Source organism: Oryx dammah, unplaced genomic scaffold (genome assembly GCF_014754425.2).
Source record: "Oryx dammah isolate SB20612 unplaced genomic scaffold, SCBI_Odam_1.1 HiC_scaffold_27, whole genome shotgun sequence".
NCBI classification, from domain to species: domain Eukaryota; kingdom Metazoa; phylum Chordata; class Mammalia; order Artiodactyla; family Bovidae; genus Oryx; species Oryx dammah.
In genome coordinates, this window is record NW_024070211.1 from 40,875,899 (window position 1) to 40,898,093 (window position 22,195).

The window sequence follows — 22,195 nt, forward strand, 5'->3', positions numbered from 1 at the left end:
GCACAAGGGAACTATACCCAATATCTTTCTATAACCTATAATGGAAAAGAATCTGAAAAAAGAATAGATGTATATGTGTGTATAACTGAATCACTTTGCTATATAGCTAAAACATTATAAATCAACTATAGTTTGATTAAAAAAGAAAAGAGTAAATAACTGGTTATTCTTCCCCTATTCTCAGATCCTGTGCTAAGTGATAATGCCCTGTAAGGCAGCACTGGGCTTCCCCAGTGGTGCTAGTAGTAAAGAACCCACCTACCAGTGCAGGCGATGTAAGAAATGTGAGTTTGTCACTGGGTTCGGAAGATCCCCTGGAGGAGGGAATGGTAACCCTCTCCAGTATTCTTGCCTCCAGAATTCCATGGACAGAGGAGCCTGGCAGGCTATAGTCCAAAGTGTCACAAAGAATCAGACGTGACCGAGTGACTTAGCACGCATGAATGCAAAGCAGCATCTGACCATCATAGCTTCTGACCTGCTGTATCCAGCAAAGATTTGGTAAACGCTTATATTATTTATTGACTCAATGAAGTTTTTTTTTAATATGGGATTAAAAGGGGCATTCCTTCCAATCTTCACTGACAGTTTTGTAACAAAATTTTCATTCAACAGAGGTAACAGAAAAATCTCATCTCTCACTTAACATTCTGCAGATTTGTAAGCTAATTAACACATTCCCTCTTAGGTGGAATAAATTTTGTAGGAATACATTTTCAACCTTTTCCTTTGGTCTTGCTGGCCTCTCCCTCTCTGTGGGTGTGCTCAGTCACATCTGACTCTTTGCAACCCCACGGACTGTAGCCTGCCAGGCTCCTCTGTCTAAGGGGATTTTGCAGGCAAGAATCCTGGAGTAGGTTGCCTTGCCCTCCTCCAAAGGATCTTCCTGACCCAGGGATCAAACCTGCATCTCTTGCATCTCCTGCACTGGCAGGTACATTCTTTACCACTAGTGTCACCTGAGAAGCCCTATCCTCTCTGTCTAGTTCTAACAAACGGCCAGAACGTACACTTAAGCAGTGACATCATTACAATTTCTGTAACTGGGGACACTCCCACTACCTCCTAGTAGCAGTGGTTTCCATAGGAGCTTCAAGCAGAATCAGCCCACAAACATAGGCAGGAAGTGATTCTCTCCAAGGATTTTCTGATTACATCCTCATGCTCATTGCATGTGTCCATCACATGTGGTCTTGGATTCAGACAAGGATTAGGAATTCGGCTGTCTGTGTCCTGACATTGGTCCTACCACTTACTAGAATGATGATCACAATGAAAGTGTTAAACTTTTTCAACTTTGAAGTTTCAGCTATAAAATGGAAATATAAGAGGGGCAATACAGTGATGTGGTTGGAATATGGGCTCTGGAGCCTAAAAGACCTGGGGGTTCATTCTCACTCCATCACTAAGTGGAGCTCTCACACTCTGTATGATCTAGAAAGCTGTGGAAGGATCGGGAAAAACTTTGTGAAGGAGGTCATTTTGGATTCCTGTGCATCGCTTGGGGATGCACAGGAATGTGACTAGAGCTGTGTGAGGAAGCGGAATTCTTCCCAGTGAAGGAAACAGTCTGAGCCACAGCTGAGAGACTAGAAAGCATATCTTTTCTCTAATGATTCAACTGTCCCATCCTTTTCGGGAGCCAGGAGGGCATGCACACACACACACATACATACACATACATCCACACACACTTACACACACACACACACACACACGCACACACACAAATGAGCAGGGATGTAGAACCACAGATCCCCAGAGAGACCCACTGGCTGCCTACCTTTGTGACCTGATTCTGTGCTGACAGGAAAAAGCAAAATAAAGGTTCAAGAAGTCACCAAAGTATTAATGGAGTGTATATGTTGATGACTAGAGTACAGGGATTTTAATTTTCTTGAATTTTTTTGTTTCCTACATTTTCTTCAATAAACACGTAAATTTTTCATCACTCTTTCCTGATAGATTTTTCAGTTTCTGAATTTCTTTTCTCAAGAATCCTTTATTTCCTTGGATCCAAAAAGTTACGCAAGGATCTTTGGACTTGCCACATTGGCTGATTCATCCCTGTATCTAACTGGCCTGGAGAGTCAGACTGAAATAAATTCTGTCCTTAAGATTTTGTTGGACCTAGTCCTGTACTTCCTCTTGCCAGGTAGCAGACATGCATAATCAACCTCAGCATTCTATCGAACCAATGGTAGATATGGTGAAGGAGCCAGGCAGCCACTACGCAGCTATAGTAAGCTTTGAGATAATGTCTATTTGTCAACGCTAGACCAGTCCATCTCCCACAAATGAGCACATGTGAATAAGCTTAGCACTCGAAGCACCACCAAAAGGAAGTAGCTTCAGGCAGGCTTCCTTTGACCCCCTGTGGCTTTCACGTCCCCAAGAAACAGCAGTAGGTTGACATATAAGTGGCAGCTCATGAAAATGCCTGCATGACTCTTCACATGGCCACGTGCAACCCTGACTGAGGTCAAGATTGCATCTCCACACTTGCTGAAACGATCAAGCAGATTGCAGGGGTTGCATGTGAAAACGTCTCATTATTTTATGTCGAACTTACATCCAAGGGGCCATAGGCTCAATTCTGTGCAAAGACAGTTTCTGTTTGCACTGCCTTTATCCACATGGTGTTTTTAAAATATGAATTGCTGCATGATATTTTTTAAAAAAAGGTAATCCTATATATGAATCTGGATGGATGGCTTCTCTAGAAAAATGAGTGGGAGAGGCAATGAAGGTGATGCTAGTGGTAAAGAACCTTCCTGACAACACAGGAGACACTAGAGATGTGGGTTTGATCCCTGGATCGGGAAGATGCCCTGGAGGAGGGCATAGCAACCTACTCCAGTATTCTTGCCTGGAGAATCCCATGGACAGAGGAGCTTGGTGGGCTACAGTCCCTGGGGTCACAAAGAGTTGGACACAACTGAAGGGACTTAGCATGCACGTGAAGCAGTGAAGGGTCCAGTTTTCCACGGGTGAGCACTGACTGGAGTGGAACAGAGACCAGGCGTGTGCTCTCCAGCTCAGCTTGGTCTCCTTGGCTCTTTTGTCTCCTAGACAGCTGTTCTGTTCATATGGATAATGGGCACCCTTGCTTCATACCATTTCATCTATGTATTGATAGGAAAAGCAGTTTAAACGTACTGCATACCGTCCATTCACTATCTCTATGGGAGTGACCCTGGCTCAGCGGCACTGTCTTGCTGCAGGGCAGAGCCCACCCTGATGTCATTTATAAGTTACTGTCTTCCTTCTTTCAGTCTGAGACCTGGGTCTGAAGAAGCAGGGAGCTCTGCTGTCAGCTCATTTACCTCCTGAGGCTGGAAGCTATTTAAAGCTCCAAATAGATCTGAAGAACTCTTGATACCCTCCTGATCATTCAGGATGAAGATTTTTCTGTTTTACCTTGCTTTTGAGGGACCACTCAATTTCCTGGGTCAATCTGGCTTTCGGTGATCATCACAGTCAGATAAATGTTCTCATGGGTGAACACTGTGCGGTCACAAGTGCAGCCTTTCAGCCACACCAGGACAAGGGTGTGTCCTCAGATGATGGACTGGCAAAGGGGACCTCGGAAGATTCCAGCAGGACAACTATTTTCAGGTGATGTGGGATCGTGTGTTTCTTTTCTCACCAGAAACCAAGTATGTAACCAGTAACTTGTTCTAGTTAAGGAGCCAGAGAAGCTAATAGGTTGTTGAAAAGACTGCACAAGTATAACCTTCTAAGGCACACAAAAAAAGAGATAAATAGTAACTTTGGTGGACTGGAAGTGAAATTACACTTGGAAGATGATTTTGATCCCTCATGAATTGAAAGACTTACTAAATAATGCTTTAAAAGCACTTATGGTTCTTATCCATCCCCTCACTCCGGACTGAGATTAGCTGGGGACTTTTACACTAAGAAAATAGGGTTTACAGGTCAGATCAAGAAGCCCTCTTTGTCATTACTGACAGCCCCAAACACTGAAGATTGATCTATGATATGCTCATTGGTGGGAAAATATCTAAAAATATTAGGTTTTGATGGAGAATCTTATAATAGTTGTCACTCCAGCAAAATAAATCCAGATATCTGGAGCAGAAAATTAAGTCTGAATATTACAGACTATTCTACTCCCAAGGCATTTGTAGACAGACTTCTTTCCATCAACAAAAGCGAGCCCTGGTTAAACGAAACAGCACATGATCACGGCTTTAGGTCCAACGGCACAGCCTCTTTGCTCAAGTGCCACTTCCTCTTACCTCTTTGAACTCAAAGGCAGAGACAGAGTCTCCCTCCTCTCTTCCGAGGCACCGAAATTTCTTAAGTCTATTAAGGCACTTATCACACTGAATTTAAACGTTGCGTCTTGCTAGAAGATTGAGAGCTCAGTCATAGTGTCCTTGAGACCAGGCACAGTACTGCAGAATTTTTATAGATCAAGTTTGGGAAAGGTAGGAAGGAAAGAAGTAAGGAGTTGGGGGAGTGGGAGAGGAGGATGGCAGGCTAGCAGAATGTAAGGAAACGTAGGCCAGATGTAAGGAAAGAGACAGTACTACTTACCCAGAGTGTCTGGGCTCCTCTTCTTTAGTCTTGAAGCATACTACTTTCTAAGCCTTGAGTGCTTCCCAGTTTATAAGACCAGTGAACTTATCTTTCAAGACAGATCAACACATTTTCAGCAAGCCTTCCTGCATCCCTCTCCCTACACCAGTCCTCTTATCTTAACTTCCTACATGATTTAGTTTACTTACCACCTTGGGCTCAGAGGGGGATTTTTGTTTTGTTTTGTTTTAGACACATTGTCTTTCCATGCTAAACTGTGAGCACCTTGGGACTCAAATTTTATTCTGTTCCTTCAAGTCCCAGGTAGAGTTCCTGGCACAGAAGCTTAATAAACATTTGTCAAATGAATAAACTAATGAGTAGAAATTCCTAACTTTTGTAATTAACCTAAAGGGGGCCTACATTAAATTTGAAAGGTTACTTAGGAATTTCATTGTGAGTATATGGATTATCCACCTAATTATTTATATCAAAGTTTTAACTCTAGGCCTGCTGTCCTATTTTCTAGAAAGTTTCTGGGTCACCTTTCACAGTCAGTTACCAAGGGAGCATGAGAGAATTCAATTTGGTGTCAACCTCAAAAATGGAATGAGAAAGAAAAACATAAAAATGAGATAATTCCTTTAAAGTCAAATATACTGATAAATTATACTCTAATATTCTTTATTTAAAGTATAATCTTCATGTTACTTTAAGTGTTCCATATTTCTTTTATCATACAAAATGACATAGAAACAAATGAACTATGGTGATTGGACATAAAATTTACATCAGACTCTTCAGACTTGGGCAGATAAGGCTCTTGAGGGGAACTCTAAGCAGGGTGATTATGGGAGGATAAGAACTGATGAAGACTAAGAAAATAAATGAGGGTGACGTCATGAAAGGCAGCTAGCACTTTAAGTCATATTGTTAGGTTTGGGCTTTATCTTATAGAAAATGAAGAACTGCTACAAACTCTATCAGAGGAATGAAGTAGGCAGATCAGGCTCTGTGTTACTGCAGTACCTTTATGTGAGATACATGCCGTTGTTGATGCCAAACCAAAGCAGGGCAGTGGGAAGAGAGAGGAGACATTGAGAGACATTCATAAAATAGGATTATGATTTTTTTTTTTAGGATTATTATTTGATGAACAATCCTATGTAAGGTATGAGGAAATACCTTCCTTTGAATGTTTTTGGTATTACAGTGTAGACAACCAAACCCTTCTGTTTTCTTTTTAGTTTGATTCTAATGGTACCAGGCTCAAAAGTGTGGATGTTATGACTAGTTATCCCCTGTTTAAACTCAGAAGACAGACAACAAAGAAAGAAATATAGTAATGGCATGACCCTACTGTGTTCCCCCCCACCCTGGACTTATAAAAAGCAAAGCATTTCCAATAAATCCACTGAAGCTGAATCCTAATCAGCAACATATTTACCATCAATCAGGATTTTATTTTGCTCCATTGACCGATTAAATTTTCAGTGAGCCTTTGATTGAGAGACCGGCGCTAAAAGATATCTGGTGCACAGCCATTGAATCAACAACACAAGAGAGCACAGAAAAAGGGTTTAAGAAAAACGACCAAAGTATAAAACTACAACATTCAATGTTAACGAAAGTTTTAATATACACTTGACTGAAGAAGCATACAATGACTACTGAATCTCCATCTATAGACAACCAAGATACGAATGAATTTATTTAGCTTCCAGCAAAACTTCAGGCTGTGCACTTAAAGAACTGGAAACCATCTAAAAATGAAAATTAACAGTGGAAGCAACAATGGCTATAAAGTATGGTGGGATGACTTTAAAGAAAGGGTTCGATTACTGTTTGGAAAGTTCTTCAGACACTAGTCTTTGAGAAGTTTGTGCATTTCCCATCTCTGCATAGTTAAAAAAAAGAAAGAAAGAAAAACAGAAACTAAAGTCACACACAAACCACTTGGCAAAACTCCACAGCTCTACGTGATTCATGTTTTAGAACATGCACCTATGTGTACTGCTCATTTATCTAAGAAGAGTAGCTCTAATTCGATGGGTTCATGCAGTATCCGAGGGTGAGCAATGAAGTCAGCGCACATCTCCTCATCCAGGTGTCACCAATTAGTGAAGCACAAGTTAACGGGTGAAATGGGAACTTGTCATCACTTTACACTAACTCTTGTAGGGTAACATTAAACGGTGAGATGCTTGTGCTTTGAGCTCAAATGAATAAACTGGCATATTCACACCACAAGGATCAGCAAATGAATGGTATGTGCAAGAGAAAATACAACAGACCTTGATCTTACATAAACTAACACCACCAAACATAACTATAATCCACTGCTCACAACTGGTATGGTTGCATTATCTTTCACAGTCATACACAGATAGCTTAAAGCTCGTGTATTTTACATATACACACAAATAATTTAACATTGGAGCATAGGTTTCCTTACCTATGAAAGTGCCAGTGTAATAAAAAGTTACACTGACAGTTGCCATATGTACATAATATTTGGGGACCACTGTGGTCTGATTTAAAACATAACATCGCACATTTACAATGTTGTTTGTGAAATGCTCAGAAGTTAACAACAGGTTTAAACTTGTTTGTACTACCAGGGTTTTGTGTCTATTAAGTGAACCACGGTACCTCTGGAACAGCAGTGAAGTGTGTATGGTGGACTCAGCAGCAGCTAAGTATCCACTGGTGAACAGGACTCAACAACAGAGAGACACAAACAGAGTAACAGGAAGAGATCCCGAGTAATCTGAGTTTCCTCCAGGCTCCCTCTAAGAGCCAATGCTGCTTGGTAGAGGGATAGAACTCATGGCTTATGACACCAAGGGTAAGGCTGATAAACCTTGTAGGTAACCCTGTTATTACAACATAAACATACAGCTAGTTCTAGAGAAAGACTACATACCTGCATAGCACCTAGGACTCAGAAAGCAATAACAGGATTAAGATGTTAGTTTACGGTCTAGTGTAGCATTTAGAAATTAAGGTTTCTGCTCAACGACTGCAACACTTCCAAAGCAAAGGATAACTTGGGGAAAACCCCACTGTTTAAAGCAGCATATTTTAAGGAAAAAATCCTTTGCAAAGTTCAGGCAAAACTGGTGAGACTAGTGTCATGAATCTTGCTGAAAAAGAACTCAAAGCTCACTTGAGCAACTAATTTAGTTGTAATGAAGAAGTGAATGGGACAACTGGATGTCCTGTTTCTAAAAACAGGAGGATGTTACAGAAGTGTGGGCTCTTTAGGGTAAAACAGCAAAACATCACTAGGTGGATGCTTACTAAAGGGATCATGTACAAGCTTTTATACTGAAAAAAAAAGGTGGAACTAAACTTCATTACCGTAGATACTCAACACTTGAACGAAAGCTATCTTGACCATCAATGGAAGAAAAAAAATCAGTGACAGTGAATTAAATTCAGAGGGGCTTGGGAACCCAGATTACATCTGCAAATCTGCCTGGAGGGAAAAGAACGATGTGAATTTGTATATCGTAGAACCCCATTGTAATCCATCACAACATTCCACAGATCAGTCATACACCGGGCCAGACAAGGTTGGTTGAAAAACACAACACACAGAATTAAAGCCTATCCTAACAGTGCTCAGAAAAAGGTAAATGCTGTTTCTGTCCTCATTACCAGCTTTACAGTGGGGATCTACCATATATATTTTGAGGCAGGAAGTTGAAGGCATGAATGAAATTCTGACAATAATAGATATGGAATAAAATGAAAAGTTTAACTTTTCCCCAAGCTTTCAACATTTAAAAATTATTTTTTAAATTTAAGGCTTTAAGTTTATCTTCCTTTCACATTAAAGACAGGGAAAGAAAACTGTTAAAATCAAAAACTGACATCATGAGCTTGGCACTTTCGTGATTAATTTGAGAGGGTGTCTACTTTCTTACATTATATACAGATGTTTATAATGACATCAAAAAAATTAGAGACTTGTGAGTACACATATTTGCATTTACATTTTTATGTAAATTTTTATATTTTTCCTGTGGGTTGTTTTGTTTTTTGTGTCCCCCACTCTTTGTTTATTTTTGGTTTCAAGCATTTCATCTCATTCAATCATTTCATTTTTTTAATTGCACCTGTTTTGTGCCCAAACTCCTTGAATTTGTGGCCATATCTGTTTTTTTTTTTAAAGCAAACTCAAGAATCATTGTACAACATGTTACAAGAGAGGACAGAGACAAAGAAAAATAGAGAAAAAGAATAAAAATGATGGAGAACAAACAATAAACTCAAATTTACAGACAACCTTTACAAGAGAAATACTTCAGTACAGACAAGTGAAAATGATGTGTCAAAATCTATTTCCATATTTACATTTATAAAAGGACTATACAATAGCATCATTGTTCAAATTCCAGCTTCCATTTCCAAAGGGTGTGAGGTCCAGGAGAAAAGACAACAGGAAGTGAGTCAACAAGAGCAGGGGTGCGTGGAGTTCCTCACGGCCTGGTCAGGACTAGGGAGCAGAGGGCAGGGGGGCAGGCAGCTTCCGTGGGTTCATCTGCCACTTTCATCTTAGGAAATGAGTTGCAGGTTTTGCTGTGGATTGGCTTGCTAGCTGTTTGTTGTATATAGGCCATGCAGATTTTACCCTTTCGAAAATTAGATCTTCATGCCGCTGGAGTGTGTCATTGGTAAGAAAAGAAAAAAAAAAATCATGCTAAATCATTTAGAAGATATTAAGTGGTAGCAGGCTGAGGAAAGAAAAAGATCATTTGCTATTTTTTAATGGTTCTTTTATTGCACTTAATTTTTGTTGTTCTTCCTTCTTCCTTTCATTAGAAAAAAAAAAGATTCTGAAATAGTTCTTTGTACCATATTTGCTTTTGCTCCCTTTTATTGATAGGTGGTGGGAGGGGTTCTTTGAAATTATTTCCAAAAAGGACAGTTTTCTTTGACTCCATCCCTGTTACCCCAACGTTAGTTCTCTAGTCATTACCACCCAAGGTTTTTGTTCACAGACTTAACAGTTCTGGCAACGATGCTGCAAGTATGTCATACCCAGAATCCCACAGTGCAAGATGCTGTTCATCCAGGGCCGCTGATTCAAATGGGGCCTTGCTGAGTAGGATCAAACCTCCTCTTCTTGACATTTCTTCCAGAGTACGTCAAAAGAAGATGCAAGCAGAAGGGGAAAAATCCACAATATTAATCAGATCATGATGAGAGAAGGGTAATGATAATGACAGCAACGCTAGTTCCAGAGCAAAGTAATCAACTCACCCCGAGGCAGACTGTCCAAAATAACTCGAAACAGAGAACAACTCACACTTTTGGATGTTGTTACAACCTCCCTGCCAGCGCATATCCATTTGTGAAGGCTGAAAAGAAGCTTCCAGTTGTTCACTGGAACAGAAAACCTCAGCAGCCCAATTTGTCTATTTCAGAAGGAAGTGTGAAAGCTACTCAGTTGTGTCCCACTCTTTGTGACCCTATGGACTATACAGTCCATGGAATTCTCCAGGCCAGAATACTGGAGTGGGTAGCTGTTCCCTTCTCCAGGAGATCTTCCCAACCCAGGGATCAAATCCAGTTCTCCCGCATTGCGGGCAGATTCTTTACCAGCTGAGCCATGAGGGAAGCCCAAGAATACTAGAGTGGGTAGCCTATCCCTTCTCCAGTGGATCTTCCCAACCCAGGAATCAAACCGGGGTCTCCTGCATCACAGGTGGATTCTTTACCAACTGAGATATCAGGGAAGCAGGTTTCAGAAGGAAATGACATAGCTAACATTAACTAGGTATAAATTAATCCAGGAGGCTCTTCCACTTAGGGGGCTATTAGAAAAACTAAGAAATATTTTGAAAGTCTTAGAACTGTTTCCTTTGGGAACTTAAGAGTTCCGTATCTGTGGACTGGTTTTTACCAGTGACAAAAACAAAGCAAAACAAAAAAACTGCTCTACTCAGTTATTTTGCTGCCTTGGGGTGTGAGCTCTTACCTCACTTTGGAACAAGCGTTTTTCTTACCTAGAATTCTAGTAGAAACCCAGAGTGCACAGTCAGATGGTACACTCCAAGGAGAATGGACACAGGCTCAGGTTAGTTAAGCAAATGGAGCAGCTTGGCTTAGTTGAAATAAGCAAGTTAAAATGCTTTGCGCATAGTGTCCAGTCTCCTCAAAAGAGGTTCTTATGTTTAAAAAGAGAAAGAAGAGAACCAGCAAGACACTACAAGCCAACAACAAAAGTTGGTTGCAACCTCCCCATGGTCTGGCTTCATGTGGGGCATCAAGCAGGGGTTCATGCATTCAGTCTGCACACTGGGCAGGCGCAACACAGCTGCCACCATGGCATCATGCAAAACTGGAGCCCCCTCATCCCCCTCCCTGCCCGTTCACTCGGGGCCAGTTGATACCCTTACAGCCCTAAGTACCAAAAGGACTGCAGTATATTCCTCATCCCCACAGGTAATTCAAAATAAAAACAATACGAAAGCTCAAAATATGTAGAAAGACATCTTGCAAAGTTCTTATTTTTTTTCCTCCAAGATGACTGCTTTGATGCTTCTCTTTTTCAATAGTAAATATAAAACGCTTTAAAGAAAATCTCCCCTTTTCTAAGTTTTCATTATGGCGTCTTCACTAATGGCTTAAGCATGTGGATCACTGGCTAACACATAGTACAAACACTGTAGCACTGCTACTTTTTCCTTTTCACCATTCCCCTTCCTCCCTCTCAACCCTCTTTTGGGTCAGTATCCCTAAAAGCAATCATTGCTGATGCTGCCCAGGAAAGGGAGGTGAGAACAAACGGGAAGTCTCCCATGATGTATCTGTTACTAAGTCAGTTTCCTTCAGAGCACAGGGCCTGTGTCTCCACACGGCCACTGCCCTTGAAGGTAGATGCATTAGGAACCACACTTCCTATGAGTCAGGTGGGGGGAAAACAGCGACTGTTTGACCTTGTGGAATGACCTTGAAGGACTAGGCGCCCCAATCTATTCAGATATGTGTTGCCAGAATGCAAGAGAACCATTAAACTTTTGTCTCCCCAACTAAAACTGGGTGTGGAGGAAAAATCAAGTGGGCTCATGCTACACATGTAAATGACTATATTGAAAGTGAAAGTCGCTCAGTCGTGTCCAACTCTGCGACCCCATGGACTATACAGCTCATGGGATTCTCCAGGCCAGAATACTGGAGTGGGTAGCCTTTCCCTTCTCCAGCGGATCTTCCCAACCCAGGGATCGAACCCAGGTCTCCCACATTGCAAGCAGATTCTGTACCAGCTGAGCCACAAGGGAAGCCCAAAATGACTCTATCGCCCTTATATAAAACCCTTTATTCAAACTCAGGGAATGTCAGATAAATAGCCAAATTTAAGGTCATAATAGCAATCTGGTCTTTTTGTTTGTTTTTTGGCCAAGCCGCACAGCTTGCAGGATCTGAGTTTCCCAAACACGGATCAAACCTGGGTCCTCAGAAGTGAAAGCCCTGAGTCCTAACCACTGGACTGCCAGTGAATTCCCTGGTTCACTTGGAGATATGAAATTCCATTTCAGCCTGACATATAGGCAACCTCTAGTGTCCATAAGTTGTCAGTTTTGAAGCTTAGATTGCATTTTTTATAAAAACGTCCTACAGTATGACTGGCCTCCCAGGGCAGATCAGGAGGCCAACCCACCCTCCTGTCTATGGGAAAATGGACTCTAAATCCTAATGGGGAGTTCCAGGACCACGCTTCCACCACTGACGTCCCAGCAGAGAGAAGATGGAGCCCTGTGATGAGGACAGGGAGGGCCATTTCTGCAGTTGGCTGACTTTCAGGGCTCCTCACAGATCAACTGTAAAACCACTACTGGCTACTATATGTTGAGAATTGCCTATCAAGTTATTTTGTTCTATTTTAATGTGAAAGCACATCTCTCATCCGTAGATGCTTGCTGCTTTCCCTCCACAAGTGTTTTCTCTGAAATCCTTTGTTCACTGGATTCTGAAGGCCGCTCACTTTTTCATCATAACCTGCAAGGTATTTCTGAATCACTGTAGAATATCAGTGCAATCCATAAACCCTGCATTGACTCAGTTTTCATCCATTTTTACTACTTCTGAAAAACCTGTACTTTTGTCTACTATATGTTATACTACATGCTGCTGCTAAGTCACTTCAGTCATGTCCGACTCTGTACAGCCCCATAGACGGCAGCCCACCAGGCTCCCCCGTCCCTGGGATTCTCCAGGCAAGAACACTGGAGTGGGTTGCCATTTCCTTCTCCAATGCATGAAAGTGAAAAGTGAAAGGGAAGTTGCTCAGTCGTGTTCTACTCTTCGCGACCCCATGGACTGCAGCCCACCAGGCTCCTCCATCCATGGGATTTTCTAGGCAAGAGTACTGGAGTGGGGTGCCATTGCCTTCTCCCATGTTATACTATATATACATCTACAAAAGATTTTTTAAAGGCTCTTTAGGTAACAATAATGTTTTGGGAATTGCAAAGTCTTAGATATTCTTTTAAGGGCATGTTTATCCACCACTAAGATCTTCTTTTTCCATGATGAGTCTCTTCTTTTTCCATGATGAGTCATCACTCACCCACCAAGAACACTTTCCCAACTCTGCCTCCTTGGTCACCTTAGACTGAGTTCACTTCCCCAGGTGGTTGAGTCAGGGAGCTGAATTGGCTCTTTCTGGCTAACCTGGCACCACCACCACCTGCTAGGTCTGGGTAAGAAAGTGCCTAACCCAAGTGTCAGAGGGATACTGGGGAAACCAGGTCCTTTATTTTACATTGGGATATGGTCATGGAATTTAGAAAAGGAGCAATCTGGTTATCCTCCTCATGGAAAGACTAGCTAAAATTGATTTCATTTCTAAATTCCACAAAAAATGAAAGCAGAAAAAAGACATTTGATTTTTTGAGAAAATGTAATAGCAATATTAGGTTCATTTCAAATTTCATTCAGTATGCCATTCAAACAATTCAGTTAACTTTCCTTGTGATAATCCAGATATGACCCTTTCAATTTCGTTTATTGCAAGTACCTAAACAGTCCTTTCTTTAGCACCTCCAACGACAAGGAACACAAGCCAAACAATCTCCTAGCGTCCAAGTCAGGTTCAGTAGGGACTGAATCTGACTTCTCATAGACAGGAAACCACATATTTAATTACATAGACTTATTAAATTAACTTTTAATGTCAGGGGCAGCTCTGCCAGGCCAACATGGCCACTCCTGCTGCTGAATCCCATGGAGAGAGCAGGTGGTGGAATAATGGGACATGGCAATGGTCTTCCATAGCCTGCAATTATAACACGTTTGAAAGAACTCAACATTTGTCCTCATATCTTGTGATATGAACTGTCAGCAAACTATCACTATTAACCTTCAAGTTCTTTTCCTATCATCACCTAGAATCTCTTTTCTACCACCATCACCTATGGTGTGGATATACTTTATGGGCATATAGATGACCATATTGCTCACATCAAAACTCCTGTCTTCAGATTTAGAGAATTCAGATAAAAAGCTGCATCCAAGTTAATAACAGCAATTCTGTTCATTGTTAGATGAAGAGATGAAATTATCTTTTTATATACTTGTCACTCGTCCTAAGCTTTAGAGAAAGATGCTACTAAAATGATACTTCAGTCTCTTGATATTTTTCAATGTCCAGGAAAGGCAACAGCTCTAATGACCTAGTGGAGCAACATTATTATTCAATGCTGAATGATAGCCAGGAGCCTCCTTGGCAACCACGTTTGCAATCTTTTGCACCACAGTTCATAGCTTAATTTAGTGTGTGCAGGGATAGAGAGAGAGAGAAAAAAAAAAAACAGCAGAGGGTGAGAGCAAATAAATGCAGATGTGGGAGAAAGTTGACCAAACTGGTATGACAAGGGCCTATGTTCAGTTTTCACAAGATTTCTCAGAGAAAAATCCTAACACCTTAAAGACTGAGAATCCATAGACTAAACTATCCCTTAGCATCTTCACACTTCTGGAATACAGAACTATGGAAATTACTTAGGTATGCCTACCACATTACCCAATATATCAGAATATTTTTAAAAAATAACCTACCCAATAAAACATTTTTTTCTTTTTAAGAGTTTCACCATCTTGCTCAGGGAAGTCTTGCTTGCATTAACCAAAGTTTTCAGATTCTACTATTCTGCTAAAAAGAAGTAATCTAAATTCATACTATTGTTTTGACCACACAATCTTGATAAAGCTTCATCATCACTTTACACACACAAATTTGCACACATTCACACATGCATGTACACTCACATAAGCTTATGCTTTAACCAGCTATTTAAGGGTAAATATGGTTTAAAAAAAGAAAGAACCATAATGCCAGTGTCAGGAGTCAGAGCACAGCTGTAGCTCTCATTCATACTTGAACAGGTAATGGTGGGTATGAAACTTCTTTCACAACTACATCATTCAGAATGTTACAGCTAAAGAAATTCAACATTAGAAAAAAACAATACTTCCCCTGAGCAGTTACTGTACCTTCAGATTCTTTAGGCTATCTTGCTAATTTCTCATCCAGTAATAAAAACCCAGTTTCAGGAGGGGGCTTTCCAATAAAGATATTTAGAGCAATTCTTTTTACAAACTATTTTCAACTTTTGGTTCTAAAGAAACCTCTTTTGTATCTACATTGAACTCAATGAAAGACTTCAAAGTTTCAATTCAAACTGCAAATAATTATACTTCCAAATCATCTCTAGACTAATCATCTCCAAAACTGTGTGAAGGGTGGGAACACTGAAGCTTCATCATTCAGCACCCAAAGGCTTTTATTGCAAGGTTGAAGTAGTTATTTAAAGCTCCATACAAACCACATAGCTACTATTAAAATCTAAAGATCTAACATCTAAAAATCTAAACTAAAGATTCCCATGGAGCAACAAATAGCACAAACAGCAGTACCTCCTACAAATTTAAACTGCTAAAATGACATGTTCAAGAATTCTGTCTTCATTTTTTCCTTTCCTTTACTTTATACTACTGTGTGCCTTCCAAAATGTTTTCCTATGAGCGTCACAGGGAAGGGAAAGGGCATTGACAGAACCCAGCCACACAGGTCTGCACAGCATCCCCCCAAAGGCTATTTCTCACCTCACTAAATGTCCATCTCTTCCCCTTTGCTTTCTGTTCTGATAACTAGATATCTTTCTCAGATATAAATACACTGTACAGGCCTAAACTACTTATACAGTGATAAATGCTTTTTTGCTTTTCCCCAAAGAAACATGCAATTCAAGCTGTGAGCTAGGCCAGGCCAGTGTTTTGAGGTCCTGCTACAGAACAGCGCTCTCATCTCCAAATGCTGAAGTGGTACTTTTGACACTGCACGCAGCTGGATGGCTAAGATGCCCAGCGGACTCTTTTCCAGGCCTTTGAAACTGAAGTCTCCTAACACCAAGGAGGCATAAGCCTGGCATGAGCCAAGTTTATTTTCCTTGAGGCATACTTATGAAACAGTTCAAAGGAGCATTCTAGAGTAACAGATCATGGAACTACTGAAATGTATAATGACCTTTTTACAGTAATGAGACACTAAGAAAAGTTTTTGCTAGAATTATTTCAGCCCAAACAAACACATATTTTTTTGTTGTTAGGTACCACATGAGTGACTCATTAACTGGGCAAAATCTTATTAATATCACGATGAGAAAGTTAAATATGTTTGTGTGTCTTTGAAAGCGTGCTGATGTCAAAATTACTGTTTTACTAAACAGGTTCAAATTTATAAATATCTCTGAAGAAAAGAGGTACCATCTGATAATACCCTTCCAAGCTGAAGCCACTCAAAAATTTGTAGGCTTATTCATTAAATCTTAATATAATAACAAAAATAGCAGAAAAAGTTTAATTTGTTTAAATTATCTTATGGATTGTTTTTCTTTCATAATAAATTTCTAATAATAACATTTTACCTGGTTTAAATGTATTGAATTGAGAATTTTAAATATAAAACAACAAAAAAAATTGAGGTAATTACTCAGATAATTCAGGTCAAAAACTTTCTCTATTAGGTAACCAAATGGAGGCAAAGTGGGTTTTGAACTTGGGTAATATTCTTATTTCCCACTTAAATTTGTTTCCCTAGATCTAACTGAAACTGAATTTATCACAGGGAGTATTTGGCACGGGGAGTATTAGGTCTTATCTACAAACCACAATAAACAAGTCATCAGAGCACAAAAAGATATAGGAAGCAATTACCCAATGAATTCAAGGTATGCAAACACCAAACTGGACAAAACAGATTCAAAAATGTGAACCACAATCAAGGTTTGTTTATGATTATCTGGTGTGTCTATTTAAACAAACTTACTTCAGTGATCAAGGTACCATCCAAACTGAAACGTCATATGAAAACACACCTACTCTACCAGTCATGTCAATATTAACAGTTCATTAAAAAATATTAAGTGACACAAAGCCACAGACTTCAAATTCCAGTGAGACACTGATTTAGTAGGTTAGGGAATTAATGAAACTATTTTTAATGTTTTTATAAAATAATAAAGCTTTTCAAATAAAGCTATACAGGTGAAAAATAAGGTTGTGAAAATTTCAAAATGTCAGTGGCATGTAAAGCAGTTTTAAACAGATACAAAGAACTTGTATGAGGAGATGCACTTATATCTAACAACAGTTTCCTGGATTATCTGCATATAAATAAATGTTTCTCAGGATGCTTGCTCCTAAAACTACTTTTATCAAAGACCTTCTCCTTTAAGTTCTGCATAAGTGCTCTCTACATTTTGTGTTTTCCCATCTGCCTGAAGATGATATTTGAGGTTCCATGTTTCTTCTGACCCATTTCTGAACACAAATATCTATTTTTAGTGGTTTTACTGTTAAAACTCAAAATCTGGTAGCAGGAACTCAAAACTTGGTTATGTAAGCAGAATAGAGAAGTGCCAGAGCCACTGAGAAGAAGACATGCGGCATTGCTTACTTAAATCCCCATCCTGTGCCCCCCAGGACAATAGCTGCTACCAGGATGGCCCCAGCGATGGAGCCTATTATGAGATTGGTGGCACTAGGACCTGTGGCAAAGGATCATGGGAAGAAAGTCAGATGAGCTGACCACTTTCATTACCACCAGCGACAGGCAGATAAGCAGTTACAGGAAGTAAATCCCCTCTGAAAAAGATCACTAAACACTTAAATATCGCCTTTGTTTATAGACAACTATTGCTTAGATCTGCCTGCCTATAAATCTAAAGTTTCTGCACCACTGACAGAATAAGCTCCATTCCATTCGCCTTCCGCAGAATCTGGAGAAAGTTACAGATGACCACTTGCTGCCGTCGCCCATCTTTTGTCTCCTCCCCTACCCCAGGATTGGGAAGCGAACAAGTAAAAGATGGAACAAACATGACAGCATTCGAATTCGTACCCTCTGGCTGGCAAATGAAGGCATGAAAAGAAGGAAAACTATTCCACTAAAGTGCTCTTGCAAGCAGCAGATAAAGTTGTCTACATGTACATGCTAAATTTTTTTTATCCCTCACTGAAGACAGTTAAAATTCAGAAGGAAGAAGGAAGGTACCAACAAAGATCTAACTGGGAGGCGCTCAAAGATGCTTGTTCATTGCAGAGACCCATACAGTGTTTATACAGCAACATGGAATTCCAAAGACAAGATACAAAGGAAGCATAAAATTTATTTGAGTAATTTTGGGGAAATAGGATAAAGATTCCTTAAGTTCGACTGACTCGATCTTCAAGTTTCCAGGTATTACTAAGAGAAATTTGAGGCTTGGAGACATTTGAAAAAAAAAAGAAGTGAGAAATAAAGACAGCAAGAATGAAAATCCAAAGTGGAATCTTTTTGTCAATTGTTTTTGTAACAGTTGGAACATATAGTAAATCCTCTCCATTCACATGGAAAACACCTTAGCACACTATTTTTAAATGTAAGCAACATTAACTTCAGTACATGAATTACTCTAAGTATCACATCCTCCAGGGGGCTAATATGCAGGCACAGTGCTCCTGATAGCAAACTAATTTCAGTTCTATTTATCTCTGTTCCAGAAGTCATGAAACCAATTTTGATAGTTCTCCTAAAACCCTGAATTTGTGCATACATTCATTTTTGTGTAAAAAATTCTCTTTTCTGCTCACATTAGTGCCCTCAGCTGTGTATATAAATGGATGCCACCGCACTAAAACTGTGTGAATTATATGTTTTTACTAAGATCATCCAGTGCTGTGCGCATGAGTGGGATAGAGTATAGGGCAATGGGAGTGTCAGGAATGTGGTCTTCACCAGCTCCTAGACAGAGACATGCTCTTAAGATGCACCACTGAGGTTCTACAGAACACAAATCTCAGTGGCCCATAGAGTCTCAATGACAATAATAAATAATTGGGAGAGCAAGAAAAACAGATTACCTACTGTATATTGAGCACTTACTATTTACCAGATGCAGTTCTAAGTACTTGACAAATATTAATATTTCATTTGATCCTCATAAAATCCCTATGAGATAGGAACTATTTTTATCCCACTTTAATAGATGAAGAAACAAGGGCTTCTAGATGTTAATAAGCGACAGAGGCAAAATCTGAACACAGATTTGTCTGACTCTCAAGCTTATGCTACAGATTGAGGGGCAGCCAACTACAGCCCACAGGCCAAATTTGTCCCTGATGAATTTTTTGGCAAAGAAATTTTATAGGAACATGGCCACAATCACTGGTTTACCTACTGTTTATGGCTGATCTCAGGCAGAGATAGAAGAGGTCAAACACGAGGCTATGACAGACACCCTGAAAAGTCAAAGCAACTTACTGTCTTCACACAAAGGTTGCTAAACATTATCCCCCTTAGCTGTATCTCCTTCCCACATTTCTTTTTCTGCTCTTTTTTTTTTTTAAATACAGTTGATTAACATTGTTGTGTTTGTTTCAGGTATACAGCAGTGATTCAGTTATATGTTTACATGTATTCATTTTTTTTTTCCAAAATCTTTTCCCATTTAGGTTGTTACATAATATTGAGCAGAGTTCTCTGGGCTATACAGTAGGTCCTATTGGTTGGACAGTTTAAATATAGTAGTACTTATGTGGACTTACCTGTCACACCCAAAAATAGCCACAAACTTACAACAGTGGAAGAGTAGATAAAACAAAGATTGGTAACAAAGACTATGCTTTACAGCAACTGCCTGCAATTTCGCCCAGCTCTAAGACTCCAAGGGGAATTTGTTAAAATGTATCCATTTCATTAGTACATTGCAGTTACGGCCAATAAATAATATAAAAAAAGGAACTGGGATGACTTTTTTGAAAACTACCTGTTTTCAAGGAAGAATTTCACATAAATGTATATAAAGAATTTCTCTTGGAAAAGAAATGTTGCTTCTGTATATAATCCAATAAACACACCCAACGTGAAATTTTACAGGACAAAGTTCTTGCTTTCTCTAAGTATTTTAGCTCTGTCTTATCTAAGTAAGGAGAAATAAAATATTTATTTTCTAACAGGAGAAAAGAAATAAAATATCTTTTCCAATATTTCTAGCTTCCTGGGGTTAATTAGCTTCACAGTCCATAGAGATGGGATGTGAAGATCCCATCTAGATTGAAAGATCTCAGTCTAGACAAAGCCCTTTGATGCAGGGGAGAGAAAGTTTAGTAAATCTATAGTGGAAAGTGTGACCTTTGGACTTGTTCCTCTGTTAATGCTAATTCAGTGTCTAAGTCTCCCAAGCCCGTACTGTACCATGTGTGGCCACTAATGGGACTAAGGAGAAACATGAGTGATGTTAGCAACATGCCCAGGGTTTGGGGAGGTTGCTGAATAGAGGCTATCTGTGATTTCTTAAAATACTAGGAATTCATTCTCCAGCCACTGGAAAGTGTCATGACCACTACACTCAATAGAAAAGACAGCATGTATTGGGAGTATTTCCATTATTTGTATATGCTCTCTCTGTAATTAGAGGGGAAAAAATATCAGGATAATCTTCTAGTCTACAGATTAGCAATCTCATAAGAGCAACACCCCATGGAGAACTGACAGCTGTTATGAGGATGTGGATCAAGTACAAAGCAATGTAAATAAAAGCACCAACGAGGAGAGCTGTATTTCTGTGTAGGGCAAGTGGCACACAGTAGATTTATTTATACACTGGTTATTCTTTAAGACAAACACACCAGATTATTTGCAACTGTTCACCTAAGGTTTTGTAGGTTTGCACCAAATATCTTTTTTTTTTCTTGATGCTCTTTGTTTCCAAACATTTATGTAAACTTTGGATTTGAATGATTATTCTAAAAGAAGAAAATAAGGACAGTATCATAAATGTCTTTAAACAAAACGGTAAACTAAATAGCTTCTTTAAAAAAAGAAAATTAAGCTGAAGCCTCCTATATCACTCTAAATAAATGGAGCAAATGTTTGGATTTTCTTTAAAAGGAGCGAAAACTGTTGATAATTTCCAGCTGTATATGTGGATCTATTTGACTAGTGATAGAGAAGGAAATGGCAACCCACTCCAGTAGTCTTGCTTGGGAAATTCCACAACCAGAGGAGGCTGGTGGGTTACAGTCCATTGAGTAACAAAAGTTGGACATGACTAGACCGTTTGACTGTGAAGATTAAATTTGTTATAAGAATCCTAACAAAACCCTCATAGAAAAGCATTTGTGTTAACGGTTTGTCAAAAAAAGATTTGTATCCTAAAGTTACTTTTATAAATGGAGAAGCAATGGAAGCTTTGGGACCATTGCCTTAATTGTGAAGACATCATAAGCACCCCAATATTATTTTATGCCCCACATTTTTCCAGACAGGAGAAGTTTTCCACTGCACAAGAAAACCACAGGACACAAACACATTCAAATCACACCACAAGGGGTACACAGCAACAAGACAGCACATGGGGGAGTCAGGTGCCAAGGATCAGCTCACACACCAGGGATCAAACAGAAACATTCTGAAACTCAGAAAGATGCTTACTCTATTCCCCACCCTGTGCCTCCAAAAATCACCCCAAGGGCCAGAATGGTGCCAGCCACAGCGCCTATTAGCCTGCTTGTGGCCATGTTCACTGTGCAGAGGGAAAACGGAGAGTTTTTAACAAAAGAAATTAATTACACACTGATATCACTAACATACAACATAACCTGTTCAGAAAATGCTGTGAAAGTCAAATATTGAGATCTTTGCCTGAAGATTTGAAATTAAGATCTACATACACATTGCAAATATTTGAGAAGAATTCTGAATGTACCTTCAAATTCCACAAACCCTACTTAAAACATAGTCTTATACTTTAAACATGTATAATAAATAATCCAATTTGAGTTGTAGTCCTACATGGAGTGAGATAAAATTAAAGTATGATTTTAATTGCATAGCAGCAAATCTGTTTTTGTTATAAAAGCAGTAAACCATTAGTATACTTTTTTTTAAATTTATTTATTTTTAATTTTTACTTTACAATTCTGTATTGGTTTTGGCATAGAATGACATGAATCTTCTCAAACTGCAAAATATGCCTAAGAAGCTATATCTTTTTTTAAAACTCAGAACTTATCATTCAAATTTAATGAACACACTTACAAATTTAAAATAGAATTATCTTTAAAATGAACTGCATTTTCAGCCAGAAAATTATTT

At 39.4% G+C, this 22,195-nt stretch overlaps 1 protein-coding gene across 2 annotated transcripts in view; it reads right to left on the bottom strand.

Moving 5' to 3' along the window:
• Nucleotides 1-5,984: 5,984 nt before the first annotated feature.
• The window catches only part of ADAM23 (ADAM metallopeptidase domain 23), a 189,495-nt gene continuing 173,284 nt past the window's right edge, over nt 5,985-22,195 (bottom strand). Inside the window, exons 25-27 of one of the 2 annotated variants that reach the window (XM_040228708.1) lie at nt 17,516-17,606; nt 9,595-9,688; nt 5,985-9,211 (exon numbers count right to left, since the gene is read on the bottom strand). In XM_040228708.1, coding sequence (XP_040084642.1) covers nt 9,640-9,688; nt 17,516-17,606 — 140 coding nt within the window. In that variant the 3' untranslated portion in view covers nt 5,985-9,211; nt 9,595-9,639. Of the gene's footprint in view, nt 9,689-17,515; nt 17,607-22,195 lie in introns of both variants that reach the window. The other variant, XM_040228707.1, reaches the window with a different exon arrangement.